The 15,577-nt window shown below is 45.8% G+C and overlaps 1 protein-coding gene across 1 annotated transcript; it reads right to left on the bottom strand.

Annotated features, from left to right (window-relative positions):
- Positions 1 to 3,682: 3,682 nt before the first annotated feature.
- On the bottom strand, positions 3,683 to 7,384 carry Ubxn1 (UBX domain protein 1). The gene is made up of 10 exons (XM_027408343.2): positions 7,310 to 7,384; positions 7,140 to 7,225; positions 6,975 to 7,028; positions 6,780 to 6,886; positions 6,608 to 6,677; positions 5,672 to 5,863; positions 5,532 to 5,583; positions 5,063 to 5,179; positions 3,986 to 4,178; positions 3,683 to 3,827 (listed from the first exon to the last, which is right to left on the bottom strand). Exons 2-10 carry the CDS (start codon positions 7,196 to 7,198, stop codon positions 3,778 to 3,780), a joined length of 894 nt encoding a protein of 297 aa, XP_027264144.1. The 5' UTR covers positions 7,199 to 7,225; positions 7,310 to 7,384; the 3' UTR covers positions 3,683 to 3,777.
- Between the last annotated feature and the right edge of the window lie 8,193 nt (positions 7,385 to 15,577).

The following is a 15,577-nucleotide window of genomic DNA, read 5'->3' on the forward strand; positions in this document are numbered from 1 at the left end:
CATCTGCTTTGCAGTGAATAGGAAACTCTTGTCCTTTGAGAAAAATTGAAGAGTCCCTTGACTGCCCCATGCCTCCTCTAGTTACTATTTAACTTTGGTTAAAGACAGGGTTTGTCACACGGTGAGTGGAAAGAACTAACTCCTGGTTTCTTATGACCTCTACGGTTTGTGCCTCCACAGGCATACCCTTACATAAATATAATGGGTCTTTACCCCCAAGGTTTTCACTATAATATTATATGTTCCGCCTCTGAGTCCAGTTATAGTATTTCTTGTCACTGAGAGCATGAATCATGGAAGCAGGTCTGGTGGCACACAAAAACCTAAGCAAACAAAAAAGCCATGAGGCTGGAACTGATTAACTGGGCCACAAATTCCTTTTTGGTTTGGCACTAAAGATTAAGCCCCAGCACCTTGGGCATGATAATAAACATTACCTATCACTGAGCTCCACTCTAGCCCATATACATACATATACTTCAAGACAGGGTCTCAATGTGTAACCCTGGTTGTCCTGGAACTTCCTACGTAGACCAAGCCCCTGCCTCCCAAAGCCTAGGATTTGTGCCACACAAAGTATAGGTGTGTTTGTGTATTTTATAGCACTCATTTTTTGTGTTTGTCTTTGTAACCCAGGTTGGCTTTAAATTTGAGATACCTCGTCATCCCATCCATCTCAGCCTCTCAAATACTAGGATTACAGGCTATGCCGCTACTCCCAGCCTCATTTTGTTTTTGTTTTGTTTGTAGACAATTGCAACTGACAAAATTTTGGGGGGCTAGAGATAGTACTCACTTGATTGAATGCTCAACTAACATGAAGAAAATTGTAGGTCTGATGCCCCAGAACATACAAATGCTGGTAATCTCAACCCTGGGAAAGTAGCAGAAGACCACAAGTAGGGCCCAGTACGGTGGTACAAATCCTAGCATTTGGGAGGCAGGGGCTTGGTCTACATAGGAAGCTCCAGGACAACCAGGGTTACATATTGAGACCCTGTCTTGAAGAACCAATAAATAGATAAATGAAATCAGAAGTTCAGCATGGTTTTTAGCTGCAAAGCAGGTCAAAAGCCAGTTTGGGATATATAAGTTTGTCTCAAAAAACTTGTTATTGTAGTAGTTTATGTAGTGTAAACCCAGAGGTGAGTACTGATGTTTGTTCCATCTGCTGAATGTGGTCAGCTCATACTTACTCTGTGGATGTGTTTAAGGCAGGGTCTCTGTGTAACTTTGGCTGTCTTGGAACTCAGAGATCTGCCTGCCTCTGCCCCCTGTATGCTAGGATTAAAGTTGTATACCAATATACCACAAATGATGAGTATTCTTATGGATGAATTGTGGCCTCTTCTCTGTGTCCAGGAACAAGTCAGCAGGGATTTGACAAGACACTAGGGCAAAAAGGTAAGAAGCTCAGGAAGTCTTGAGCCAAGCAGGGCATGGACACACCTTTAATCCTAGCTCTCTAGAGGAGGTAGATTTGAGTTCTAGGACAGCTAGGGCTAGAATGGAGAGGCCCTTTCTCAACAAAACTACCTTGAGCTAGGCTTCCCAAGTGGGTATATAGGTTTACATATTTGCTACCAATGTCTGTTTGGACAATGGACCTGCAATTTGCTGGCTCGATCTAAGTGCTTTCCCAGCATGCATAAAGCCCTGGGCTCAATCCCCAAAACTATGGAAAACTGTGGTCTATATCTGTATGTGGCACTCAAAACACTTCATTTGAAAACCAAAAAACAAAACAAAACAAAAAACCAAAAAAGCTGGACGTTGGTGGCGCATACTTTTAATCCCAGCACTCGGAAGGCAGAGGCAGGCGGATCTCTGTGAGTTCGAGGCCAGCTGGGTCTCCAGAGTGAGTGCCAGGATAGACTCCAAAGCTACACAGAGAAACACTGTCTCGAAAAACCAAAATAAAAACCAAAACAAAACAAAGCACTTCATTTGTTTTGAGACGGGGTTTGTGTTGCCTAGCTGTCTTGGAACTCACTCTGTAGACCAGGCTGGCCACAACTTGGAGATCCACCTGCCTCAGTCTCCTGAGTGCTGGGATTTAAGGCATGTGCCACAACTGCCTGGCTTTCAATAGCCTTTTTTTTTTTTTTAAATATTTATGTATTATGTATACAATGCATTGCCTACAGGCCAGAAGAGGGCACCAGGTCTCATTGCAGATGGTTGTGAGCCACCATGTGGTTGCTGGGACTTGAACTCAGGGCCTCTGGAAGAGTAGCCAATGCCCTTAACCTCTGAGCCATTTCTCCAGCCCACCTTTTTTTTTTTTTAAGATTTTATCTATTTTGTATAGTCTTCTGCCTACATGCCAGCAGAGGGCATCATTTCTCATTCAAGGTGGTTTTGAGCCACCACATAGTTGCTGGGAATTGAACTCAGGACCTCTGGAAGAACAGTCAGTGCTCTTAAACCGCTGAGCTGTCTCTCTAGCCTCAGCCACCTTTTTTTTTTTTTTTTTTTTTTTAAAGATGTATTTATTTTGCTGGGCAGTGGTGGTTTAATCCCTGCACTCAGGAGACAGGCAGGCAGATCTCAGTGAGTTCAAGGCCAGCCTGGTCTACAAAGAGAGTTTCAGGATAGCCAGGACTGTTAACACAGAGAAACGCTGTCTCAAAACCCATTTATGTGTTTGAATGTTTTGCCTGCATGAATGTATGTATACCATGTGCCCATGGAAGTCAGGTGTTGGCTGCCTTGGAACTAGAGTTACAAATGGTTAAGAGCCATCATTGTGGGTAGAGGGTAGAATACAACTCGGGTCCTCTCCAAGAACAATCAGTGCATTTAACCACTGAGCCAATCTCTCTAGCCCCTCAAAACAATTTTATGTGTCTGTGTGAGTGCTTGTATGTATATATGTGCACCACGGGCATACCTGGTACCCAGAGGCCAGAAGAAAGCATCAGACGCCCTGGGACTGTGAGCTGCCTGAGGTGAGTTCTGGGAACCAAACTCTGGTCCTCTGCAAGCGCAGCAAGTGTTTTTACCCATTCAGCCCTCTCAAACGCCATACATTCAACACATTTTAATGTCAGAAAAGCACCATGGCATGGCTATCACTTACTCTTTACTGTTTGGTCTTGTTATGTCATCCCATGCTTGCCTACGTGTTAAGATTGGTCTTGTTATGTCATCCCATGCTTGCCTAAGTGATAAGATTTAAGTTATATGTTCATTGGTGTTTTATTGCATACATGTATGTATGAGGATGTCAGAAACCCTAGAACTGGTGTTATAGAATGTTGTGAGCCACCACGTGGGTGCTGGGTTGAACCCAGGTCCTCTGGGTTGAACCCAGTGCCCTTAACTGCTGAGCCATCTCTTCAGCCCTCAGTAAGGATTTAAACCCCAGCCCAGCATCAAGGCACACACCTTTAATTCCAACACTTGGGAAACAAAAAGAGACAAGAGGCCCAGCCTGTTCTATATAGCTCTGGGATAGCCAGGGCTACATTGTCTGTCTCAAAACAAAAAATCCTCATGTACCACTCACTTTATGCTTATGAACAAAAGGTGCCCTGTAATGCACACATACACACCCCAAGTAGTCATCAGTTCTAGAAAAATGTACTGCAAACTGAGGATGAGAAAGAGGTCCTACTTCAAATACCCTCCCTTACCTTCTCATATTGCCCTATCCAATCATCCAGGAAGGAGACAGGTATATACAGAACTCAAAAGGTCTATTTATTAGGAAGGAAATGTCAGTGCTTTATCAAAGATGAAGAGGTCAAAGAGGGATGGTGGGATGGAGGACCCTCAACTAGGACACTTCTTGGCCACAATGAGGACAGCAGAAGGCACGAGTCCTAAAGATGGAAGAAAGAGTTTGAGTTACAAGGACACTTACATTTAGGCTTCAAATTCCTGGACACATACCATGTCCACTAAGCCCCTTCTCTTTACCTATCCCTACTACCCCTCATTCCTTTCCTTAAGTCCTGCCTCCTGGTCTCATATAACATACCCAGTTCCTGCAGAGGCCGCTCCATGTCAGCCTCTGAGAAAGCCCTTCTGGGGAAGCCACTGAGCAACTGCACAGGGTCCTGGTCTTGTCCAGGTTCCTCCCCACGGTGAAGCTCCACATAGAGCCTCACAGCTGCCAACTGTTCCCGGGCCCGGAACGTTTGGGTCAGGGAAGTGCCATCAGGCAGCCTAACCTAGAAGGCAAAAAGCACTATGAGCACTGAAACTGAGTGAAGACTAGGTATGGGGTGGCTCATGCCTACAGTACATAAGGGTGCAGACAGATCTCTGAAACTTCAAGAGCATCCTGGTTTACATAAAGTTCCAGGGCTGGAAGCAGAAAGAAGTTCAAGGCCGGCATCAGGTAGAGCATCCTGTCTCAAAAAAAAAAAAAAAAAGGGCGGGGTGTGGTGGTACAAGACTTTAATCCTAGCACTTGGGAGGCAAAGGCACGATGATCTAAGTTTGAGGCCATCCTGGTCTACAAAGTGAGTTGGGGGTGGGGGGGTAAAAAAATAGGGTGAGGCCAGGTAATGGCAATACTTATAATCACAGCATACAGAAGAAATAGGAAGGAGGACCTCCAGAAGTTTGAGGTCAGCTTCATCTTCATAGTGAACTCCAGGACAGTAGGGCTGTACAGCAAGACTCAGTCCCAAAAGTAAAAGAAAGTCTGGAATGGTGGCATATGCCACTAATTCCAGCACTCAGGCAGAAGCAGGGTATCTCTGCTTCAATAGGTGATGAAAAGGACTCCAAGCTACCTCACAATCAAGAAAAGATAAGATGGAACTATTTTTAAAAAACAGAATAGGTGCTGTATTATGAAAACAGCTGTGTAATGAGTCTAATGAAAACATTGTGAATAAATTAAAGGGTAACTGCTGAGTAAGAATGACGTATGTATTTAAATAAGACAAGCAGGTGAAATTCAATCACTCCTAAGAGTAGAGGAGATAGGATTTCAAAAGTCATGTACAAAGAAGGAAGAGATTTGGCAAATGGAACTTAAGTTGGGCTGGGCACCTTACAGGCCAACACCCAGTTCTAGGAGCAAGACAGTGCCCAGAAAACATACCTGTATGCGACACTGGTCATACTCCCGCTTGGTAGGGGGCTCCTGGCTGGGAGAAGAAGGAACAGGACCTGGATCTGTTGCTGGTGGGGATGACTGAGAACCCACACTACTACCATACTGGAAGACAAAAATAAAACGCTAGCTGAGTGGTAGCATACTAGTCTGGCATGCATATATATATATATATATATATATATATATATATATATATATATATATATATATTTCAACCTTCAGCACACAGACAAAACAAAACAAACCCACCCAGCTTCAGTGGCTCACACCTTTTATTTCCAGCACTTGGAAGGCTGAGGCAGGAAAACAACCAGAAGTCTGAGACCAGTCTGGGCTACAGAGTAAAACTGTGTCTCAAACACACAAATCATGCAAGCACATGCTATCTCTTGAGAATGGAAGAGGAAATGAACCCTCCTACACCATTACACCCACAGGCTTTCTCATCACCCACCTTCTTGGCTCTCTCTGCTTTGTCCCTTTCAATTTTTTCTCGGACCCTTTGTCTGGAATGCAGACAGGAAGAAAAGAGGTCAGAGATGGACAAGGGAAAAGATTTCCTTCTCAACGACCAACAACCGTCAACACCCAGACCTGGCAGCTAATTCTTCAGCCTTTTCTCTCCTGCGCTCCTCAGCAGCACGGCGCATCTCGTCTTCCTGTAGTTTCTGCCTTACGGCTGACAGCTCTTGCCCTTGTCTCCTCCGCTGCTTTTCTCGTTCCAAAGCTTCTCGCTCCTCTCTTTCTTCACGTTCCCGCTGCTTCTGGGCCACAAGCTCCAACATTCTGTTTTACAGAGAAGAAAGAGCTCAAATTGGATATGGAGTGGGAAGTTGAGTTTAAACAGAGAAATCTTAACAAAATAAGGGAACATGTGTTCCAAGACAGATGAAAGGAAACAAAACCAAAACAGGAATAAAAATAAGGGGGGGGGGGGCTAGGAGCTTAGCTCAGTGGTGAAGCACATACTTGGCACGCAGTGCCTTATAGTTAAAAAGGCGGGGAGGGGCAAACGAGAGCTAGATATAGTGGTGCACACCTATAATGCCAGCACTGCAAGGCAGAGGCAAGAGAATCAGCATTTCAAGGTAATCTGAAGTCACACAGGGAGTTTGAGACCAGCCTAAGCTACATCAGACTGTTTATGTTTCTTGGTGGCTGTCTTTTGTTAGTTCGGTTTTTTTTTTTTCCAGAACCTGGAAGGGTCGGGTTCTCTGATCAGACTTGTGTTTGCATTGGAGAGGAAGGAAGATGGCCCTATGACCCTTTGGAAAGTGAGTCTATAGGCTAGATATGATGGCCCACCTGTAACCCCAGCACTCAGAAGAATGTGGCTTTGAACTTGGCCTGGGATAAATACTGGATTCCAGGCCAGCCTGAAGTACACAGTTAGAACCTATCTCACAAAACAACACAGGACCTAGCGGTGAAAGCCTTTAATCCCGGCAATGAATCAGTTCTGCCTGGGCCAGAGAGGCAGGCGGGCACCAAACAAAACACACACACACAGTCAAATTGCCGGTTACCTACCTCTTAGTCTGTTCTTGCCTCTCCTCTTCAGTCAAAATGGGTTTGCTTTCTTCAGCAGCAGACCCAGATCCTACAAACAAGCAACCAGTATTATTATTTGTAACAAAAATCATTCTGTTTCCTCAGGCCCTCACAAGACGTCTAGAATCACAAGATGTCTCCCAGTCAGGACCTTCAGGGCCAACTTGCTCTGAGGACGTGGGTTCCCGTCCCAGGATATGGCCGAGGGGAGTCTCTAGAGGCTCGTCCACATCGGGGTCGTCTTCGTGCTCCATAAGCCTGGGCAGGGAAAGTGGGCAGGGGGTTAGCCTGGCGGCCGCCCTTCGCAGCGGCCCCCAAACCTCCGCCACGGGGGCCGGTCGCTCACCAGTCCATCGCAGCCTCGATGCCCTGGTTCCCTGTGAGGGCCAGAGCCTTCTCCCTGGGGGCAGAAACACGGAGAGTAGCGCCCACCAGCCATGGTGACAGTCGGGCCGGGCCGGGCCAGGCCCGCGGCCCCCCACCACGGGCCCCTGGGGGGAGGCTCCCTTACGCGCGTCCCCTGGGAAAGCCCATCTCGATGAGGCTCTCCAGAGCCGTCAGCTCCGCCATGGCGCCCGCCGCCGCTTCCGCGGGGACCTGCGGGGACGAGAAGGCAGGCGGCAAGGGTCAGCCCGGGCGACTCCGCCCGCGACGCCGCCCTCCCGGCGCTCGCTAACTCACCGGGTTGGGGACCCGGGGGCGGGGGTGGGGGACACTGACGGAGGAGTGCGGAGGGGAAGCGGAAGTGCACCGTCTGTTTGGGTCACGTGGGAGCGGGGTGGACGGGTGCCGGGAGGGCCACAACAGTTCCGCCTGGTGGGCGGGGACATCCGCCAACCGAAGCCGACTGGGAGACCCACCCACGAGGAGCTTCAGAGACTGAGAAGTGGGCTGGCTCGGCGGGTGAAAGCATCAGCCAACCTTGACTGTATCAGTCCGCCTCCCAGGACCCACGTGGTGGAGGCAGGAGGCAGGAGAAAAACAGATCTCTGCTAGTCGTCCTCTGACCTACACACGCATTCATGATAAACAATAAACAATGTATGCAATCAATTTTTTTCTCTATTTCTGTTTGCTGTTTTGTTTTTGTTTGTCGAGACAGGGTTTCCCTGCATAGCCTTAGCTATCCTGGAACTCTCTGTAGACTGAAGGGACTCTAGACAGCCCAAGCTAAAAACCGTTAGATTACATTCCTAAAGCTAGCCAACATGGTCTATTCCTTTATTTGGCTACTTCCTCCTCCTGAGGCTGACTATCAAGGTCCAGTTATCAAAAGTATTGGAGTCCATTAATCAAAAGCTCCTTGTGGCTGCCCTAATTAACATGCCCACTCAAAACAAACCAACTCATTCTAATACAGGGTTTCCCATTTTACCTTTATACACTGCTGTGACATCTGCCTCTTTTCTATCCAGAGGCAGTCCTTTGACCTCCCAAGTGCTGGGATTAAAGGGTTGTGCCACCACCTCCTGGCTTTTTTTTTTTTTCTGTTCTCCTTCCTTCCTTCCTTCCTTCCTTCCTTCCTTCCTTTCTTCCTTCCTTCCTTCCTGTCATTCTTTCTTTCCCTATGTCCTGGCCATGCTCACACTCAGACTCACAGAAATCTGTCTGCCTCTACTTCCCGAGTGTTCTGGGTTAACGGAGTGTGGTTCCACACCTGGCAGTGATGTATGTAATTTAAAAAGAAGAAATTTTGGGGGTGAAGAGATGGCTCAGTGGTTAAGGACACTGACTGTCCTTCCAGGGGACCTGGGTTCAATTCCCAGAACCCACATGGCAGCTCACAACTGTCTGTAACTCCAAGATCTGACACCCTCACACAGACATACATGCAGGTGAAAGACCCCAACTTAAGCCTAGCCTGATACCCACCAGCATGTATTTGGAAATCACTCTGTACCCCCCCCACACACACACACAGCTCTGGGACAAAAAACACATGAAATGGTCGGTCATGATGACCAGTCTCTGGAAATTGTTATTATTACTAGTTTCTATTATCTTCAACAACTGTCTGGTTTCTAAAAATTGTTATGGGTTACCCTGCTCCAGAGCACCCAAGTTTTGAAAATAAGTATAAGTCACTCTGTTCCCAGAAAAACCACTAGCCGTCCCATAGCCTTGCAGGTGTAAAAACCAAAATAACATTCCAAACCCCTCGTGGGCAAAATTGTAAGTTCAGTTCCCAACCAATTAGTAAATGACTCATGTATGTTATAGCCAATCAATATGTTGTCATACTCCTGCCTAATGACCAAAAAGACATAAAAACTGCCTGCTTTGGAAACTCGGGGCCATTCTCTTCCCAGGGAGTGACCCCAATGCGTTGGAATAAAATCCTTTTGCTTTTGCATCGAGCCTGTGTCCTGTGACTCTGTGGGGTGTGTCTCCCAGAGTTGGACTTCACTTTTGGGTCCAACACAGGCAAAACACCAATGCACCTAAATTGAAATAAGTAAATTAAAAAAAAGAAGAAGCCAGTTGGTGGTGGTGCACACAGATGAAACCCTGTCTCGAAAAAAGAAAAAGAGCTGGGCGTTGGTGGTGCACGCCTTTAATCCCAACACTCGGGAGGTAGACGAAGGTGGATCTCTGTGATAAAAAAAATAAAATAAAAATGAAAAAAGAAATTAGGAGGAGTATGACCTTATGCAAGTTGTTAGGAAGTTATTTATCTGGGACTAGGGATATAGGTCAGCAACATTCTGGCCTAGGCAAGATGCCATTAAAAGGCAATGCTCATTATCATCATATTTATCGTTGTCTTTGTTTTTTTGTTTTTGTTTTTTGTTTTTTTTTTTGAGAAAGGATCTCACTAGGTAGTCTTAGCTGTCCTAGAACTTGCTAAGTAGACCAGGGTTTGAGATTGATGGTAAACTGAGACATCAGTCTGCCTCTGCCTTGCCTCTGCATCCAGAGTGCTGGGATTAAAGGCACAGGACACCTGCCTAGCCAGCATAAATTAAATCTTGATTCCAGGATAGCCTGGGTTCTATGAGACCTCAAAAAACAAAACTTTAGGCTTGGTAAGAGAGCTTGTCTCCAAACCCCTGAGTTAGATCTCTATAACCCAGATGGTAAGAAAGAACCAATTCCCTGTTGTGCTTTTATCTCCTGACCTTCACAGATAAGGATAGCATGCAGGCTCCACTTCCACAGTACAGCAACAAATATGATCATAATAAAAGAAAAGATGCCGGGCGGTGGTGGCGCACGCCTTTAATCCCAGCACTTGGGAAGCAGAGGCAAGTGGATCTCTGTGAGTCCCAGGCCAGCCTGGTCTACAGAGCGAGTTCCAGGATGGCCAGGGTCACATAGTAAGAACCCATCACCCTTTCATGCCCTTTCCCAAAACAACTTCTGAAATCTGTGCATGTAGCTCAGTGGCGAACTTGCCTAGCAGTGTTTATTAAAATCCATGATTTTTTTTTTTTTTTCGAGACAGGGTTTCTCTGTGTAGCTTTGGAGCCTATCCTGGCATTCACTCTGGAGACCAGGCTGGCCTGGAACTCACAGAGATCCGCCTACCTCTGCCTCCCGAGTGCTGGGATTAAAGGCGTGCACCACCAATGCCCGGCATGACTGGTTCCTATTGTCAAGGTCAATGCTAGATGTTAGGATACCAAGAAGTCCTATAAAAGACCACCAGTGTGCCAGGCGCTGGAGGCACTTGGCAGGCAGAGACAGGCAGGTTTCTGTGAGTTCAAGGCCAGCCTGGTTTACAAAGTGAGTTCCAGGACAGCCAGGGCTGTTATACAGAAAAACCTTGTCCTAAAAAAAAAAAAAAAAAAAGTAAATATAGATTGTGTGTGTATCTGTGTGAGTGTGTATGAGTGTGTGTGTGTATGTGTGTGAGTGTGTGTGTATGAGTGTGTGAGTGTAAGACCACCAGCCATATACAATCAGCAAGAGCACTTTATTAATATCCCAACATGTTGGGGTTGCCCATGACAATGATCCAAAAGGCTCTTTAAACCTGGTTAGGGGAATTTCAGGGAGGAGAGACTGGTCTGGGGGCTGACTGGTGGTTAGGTACGTTCCAGCAGCAGGGTAGGGAAAACTATCTTTAGTTACCAGAAAGCTGTGGCCATCTGCTGAGCTAGCAGAAGACTAAGGGACATCTGTTGATTGGTTGCCTCTGATTTGTGGTTTTCCCCAAAAACTTTGCTCAGCTCCAGCTGCCTCAAGGAAACTGAAACTAAGGCCAGGTCCCTGGCAGGGGCTATCAGAAATCCATCATGGTTCTGATCTGGCTCCCTGGCCCTCTCACTAGATTCCTCAAGTCCTGATCTCAAGCCACACCCTGGCTCAACTTGTCTCCAGTTTAATCCTACATGCAAGAGTAGTTTATAAATTGTTTAATCTTTTTTTCAATTAGACGCTGCTGGCAGCCATCCTGACCACCCTCAAACTGTGTCCATCTGCTCCTTCTCTCCCCTGCTGACTCTCACATCCTCTTTGATACCTGAACACCCCCCCATTCCCCACCCCTGCCCAGGCAGGCCTTTCCCTGTGTTTACATATGTGTTCCACATATGTGCCTGCTGCCTAGGGAAATCACAAAAGGGCAATAGAACCTCTCAACTTGGAGGTTTTTATTCTTTTTTGGTTTTTCGACACAGGGTTTCTCTGTGGCTTTGGAGGCTGTCCTGGAACTAGCTCTTGTAGACCAGGCTGGTCTCGAATTCACAGAGTTCCGCCTGCCTCTGCCTCCCGAGTGCTGGGACTAAAAGCATAAGCCACCACCACCCGGCTATAAAGTGAGTTTTATCTTAATTAGATGTACACATTTATTTTATGTGTTTTGCCTGCATGTATTTACATGCAGTATGTATATGCTTGGTTCCCTCAGCAGTCAGAAGCAGGCATCAGATCCCATGGAACTGGAGTTTTAGGTGGTTTTGAAGCCCCATGTGGGTGCTTGGAATTGAACCAATGTCCTCTGCAAGACCCATATATGCTCTTAACCACTGAGCCATCTCTTCAGCCCCTATTCTACTCATCTTTAAAGCTGTAGGTCTTCACTCTGCTGTAAGAAAAGTAACATAGCATAGTGGTATAGTTAATACACATGCCCTAATTCTAATTACTACATTTGTAACCTTAGACAAGTTATCTCTCTGTCTGTTTCCTATGGCTAACAACAGTAACTATGTCATAGAGATTCTGATGATTAAGTATGAATTAATATTATGAAAATCTCTAGTGTGCATGTTATCAATATCAATAGTAGCTGTGATTTTTTTGTTGTTGTTGTTGTTTTTTGTTTTTTTTTTTGTTTTTTTTCGAGACAAGGTTTCTCTGTGACTTTGGAGGCTGTCCTGGAACTAGTTCTTGTAGACCAGGCTGGTCTCGAACTCACAGAGATCCACCTGCCTCTGCCTCCCGAGTGCTGGGATTAAAGGCGTGCACCACCACTGCCCGGCAGTAACTGTGATTATTATACTACCTCCTAATAAGTGCATGTTTAGGGCTGTAACTGAGCCAAGCAGATGTTCAAGAGTTGGAGGCCAACCTGATCTACATAACAAGTCTAGGCCAGTTAGGGCTACACAGTGAGAAGGAAGGAAGAAAGGGAGAGAGGGAGGGAGGGAGGGAGGGAGGAGGGAGGGAGGGAGGGAAGGAGGGGAAACAGAATTTCTCCCCGGGCGGAGGAGGCACACACCTTTAGTCCTAGCACTTGACTCGAGGACTCGGCATGCAGAGGCAGGCAGATCTCTGTAAGTTTGAGACCAGCCTGGTCTACAAGAGCTAGTACAGCCTTTCCAAGACAGCCTCCAAAGCCACTGGGAAACCCTGTCTGGAAAAAAAAAACAACAACAAAACTTCTCAAAAGTAGGAAAATACCATATGCTGGTCAAATCTAGCATGACCCTTATATGATCACCTATAGTTATATAGCTAAGGGGTAAGCTGGCATCCTCCAGAAAGGAGTGTGTGCTTATGGGAACATAGTGTGCACTTGGAATATTTGGTCTTGCTGAGTAAGAGAATTTCAAGTTTCAAAATATGTAAAATAATTATTTCACCCAGATAAGCATTAAGATAAGAAGGGCTGGAGAAGCTGGGTGGTGGCACACGCCTTTAATCCCAGCACTTGGGAGTCCCAGGCCAGCCTGGTCTACAGAGAGAGTTTCAGGATAGCCAAGGCTGCACAGAGAAACCCTGTCTCAAAAAAACAAACAAAAAGCTGAAAGGAGAGCTGGGCGTTGGTGGTGCACGCCTTTAATCCCAGCATTCGGGAGGCAGAGGCAGGTGGATCTCTGTGAGTTCGAGACCAGCCTGGTCTACAAGAGCTAGTTCCAATACAGCCTTCAAAGCCTCAGAGAAACCCTGTCTCAAAAAAAAAAAAAAAAAAGAAAAAAAAGAAAAACCCAAAGGAAAAGGAGACGGGTTGGTGAGATGGCTCAGTAGTTAAGAGCACTGGCTGCTCTTCCAGAGGACCAGAGTTCAATTCCCAGCACCCACATGGCAGCTCCTGAATGCCTGTGACTGTAGTCTCAAGGTATCCAATGCCTTTTTCTGACCTCCTCTGGAACCAAGCACCCATGTGGCACACCATACATGCAGGTAAAATACCAATTCATATGAAATGAATAAATAATTTAAAAGACAAAAAATGATTTGACTGCTATATTTAATCACTACATCAGAAGCTGTTGTTGAAGGATTTTGTAATTTAATCAGTAAGCCTCCAGCCTTCTTCTATACATAACTTGTAACAGTGAAAGTTTTTCTTAATTAACTGTGAATCCAGCATACTCAGTTGGGAATGTAATTGTTCTTTCTAATTAAAGAGAGACTGGTTCTCTCTTTCTCTCTCTGACACTGGTTCAGTGTCAGTTTTGACTGCATGAGTTTTTTAGTTGTTAATCTTAAGTTGAAAGTTACTTTTTAGAAGTGGTATTTAAGAAGAAATTGACTTTATGATAGGGTGTCAGCTCTTGTACATTGGCACACATCTGTAATCATAGCTATTTAAGTTGACATAGGGGGTGTTTTTTGTTTGTTTTTTGAGACATGGTTTCTCTGTGTATCTCTGGCTGTCCTCGAACTCTGCAGATCCACCTGCCTCAGTCTCCCAAGTACTAGGACTAAAGGTGTGCACTACCATTGCCTGCTGGAGGATGTATCCTGGGCAAGATAGTTCCAGACCAATCCATACTGATAGGCTGACACACACACACACACACACACACACACACACACACACACACACACGAGCCCATACTAGGGAGGTAGAGGCAAGAACGCTAGCCTGGGCTACATTGAAAACAAATAAAAAATAATTAGCCTTGGAGTTGTGATCACCATATCTCAGCCTCCCACCTGCTGGAATTAAAGGCATGCAGCACCAATCCAGTCTGGAAGTGGGTGATCTCAAAGTTGCCTTCTCCTCCTAAGAGCCGATAAATAAGTATGAACCACAATGCCAAGCCTGGACTTTTTTTTTTTTTTTCCCCCCCCCCCCCCCCCCCGAGACAGGGTTTCCCTGTGGCTTTGGCGGCTGTCCTGGAACTAGCTCTTGTAGACCAGGCTGGTCTTGAACTCACAGAGATCTTCCTGCCTCTGCTTACCGAGCGCTAGGATTAAAGGCATGCATCACCACTGCCCAGTTTGAACAATGATGCTTTTAATTACTAATTACTGAGAATTACTAAAACAAAACAAACAAAATAAAACAAACAAAAAACCCCCAAAAACTAAGCAAGTAACTCATTCTTGTGACAGAGCCTCACTGGCGCCCCCTGCCTGGCTTGGAACTCCTTATGCAGCCTAAATTGGTCTGGAACTCAGAGATCCTATTGCCTAATCCAGAGTGCTGAGATTCAAGGCTCATATCACCACATTTAGCTTCAGGGTTGCCTTTTAATTTTTGACTAGGTTCCCTATATCAGTTTACTGAGACCTTGGGTAATAACAGCTTTGTTCTAGGGCTAGAATAATTCAGCTCAGTATAGCTACTGCCCTGGAACAGTGTGCACATGTAGACTAAGACCATGGCCTTGCTGGGAATATAGATAGCTCTATGGTAGAATGCATACCTACCATTTCCAGGGCTCTAGATTCAACTCCAATACCTCAAAAAGTTATCAGATTAGTAAAAGTGAGGTTTATACTGTGTAACAATTTGTAACAAACTTTTCTACATCCACATAATCTCAAAAATAAATTGGGAGAAGGATAAAAATAAATAAATTCAGGGGCTTGTGAGATGGTTCAGCAGGTAAAGGACCTTGCTGCCAAGGTTTACAACCTGAGTTTGAGCCCTGGAACCCACATTCCAGGGAGGAATGTGGGAGTACAGAAACAACCCCTGAAAGTTGTTCTCTGCCCTCCACATGTGTGCCATGGCATACAAGAACTTTATAAAAGCTTAAGAATTGTAAGTAAGCCGGGCATTGGTGGCGCACGCCTTTAATCCCAGCACTCGGGAGGCAGAGGCAGACGGATCTCTGTGAGTTCCAGGCCAGCCTGGTCTCCAGAGCGAGTGCCAGGATAGGCTCCAAAGCTACACAGAGAAACCCTGTCTCGAAAAAAAAAAAAAAAAAGAATTGTAAGTAATAAATACATTTCGAAGTTGGGTATGGTGGCATGTGTTCCAGAAGGTTGAGGCAGGAGGATTACCACAAATTCAATGCGATGGTGAACTACTGCATGGAAGGTAGCAGACTAGCCAAGCTTATTTTATGAGACAGACTCAAACATCAAAGCAGCTAGGTATGGTGGTGCATGTCTTCAATCTCAGCACTCAGGAGGCAGAGGCAGGAAGATCTCTGTGAGTTTCAAGCACGCTGGGTCTACAGAGGGAGTTTTAGGCCAGCAAGGGCTACACAGTGAGAGCCTATCTCAAACAAACACAAACTGGAAGTATACATATTACTTTGAAAAATACACTTGATCTTGGCCAGGAGGCTGAGAAGTGATGAAATTAAACAGGACCACAAA

This window comes from Cricetulus griseus, chromosome 3 (genome assembly GCF_003668045.3).
Source record: "Cricetulus griseus strain 17A/GY chromosome 3, alternate assembly CriGri-PICRH-1.0, whole genome shotgun sequence".
Taxonomy (NCBI): domain Eukaryota; kingdom Metazoa; phylum Chordata; class Mammalia; order Rodentia; family Cricetidae; genus Cricetulus; species Cricetulus griseus.

What these genes read in the sequence shown, in the direction of transcription:
- Ubxn1 (XM_027408343.2), bottom strand. Translation starts at nt 7,198, where the DNA reads ATGGCGGAGCTGACGGCTCTGGAGAGCCTCATCGAGATGGGCTTTCCC. An exon ending in GGCTTTCCCAGGGGACGCGC is followed by an intron (nt 7,029 to 7,139) that starts GTAAGGGAGCCT and finishes TTCTGCCCCCAG; the next exon opens with GGAGAAGGCTCTGGCCCTCA. An exon ending in AGGCAAGAACAGACTAAGAG is followed by an intron (nt 5,864 to 6,607) that starts GTAGGTAACCGG and finishes TCTGTAAAACAG; the next exon opens with AATGTTGGAGCTTGTGGCCC.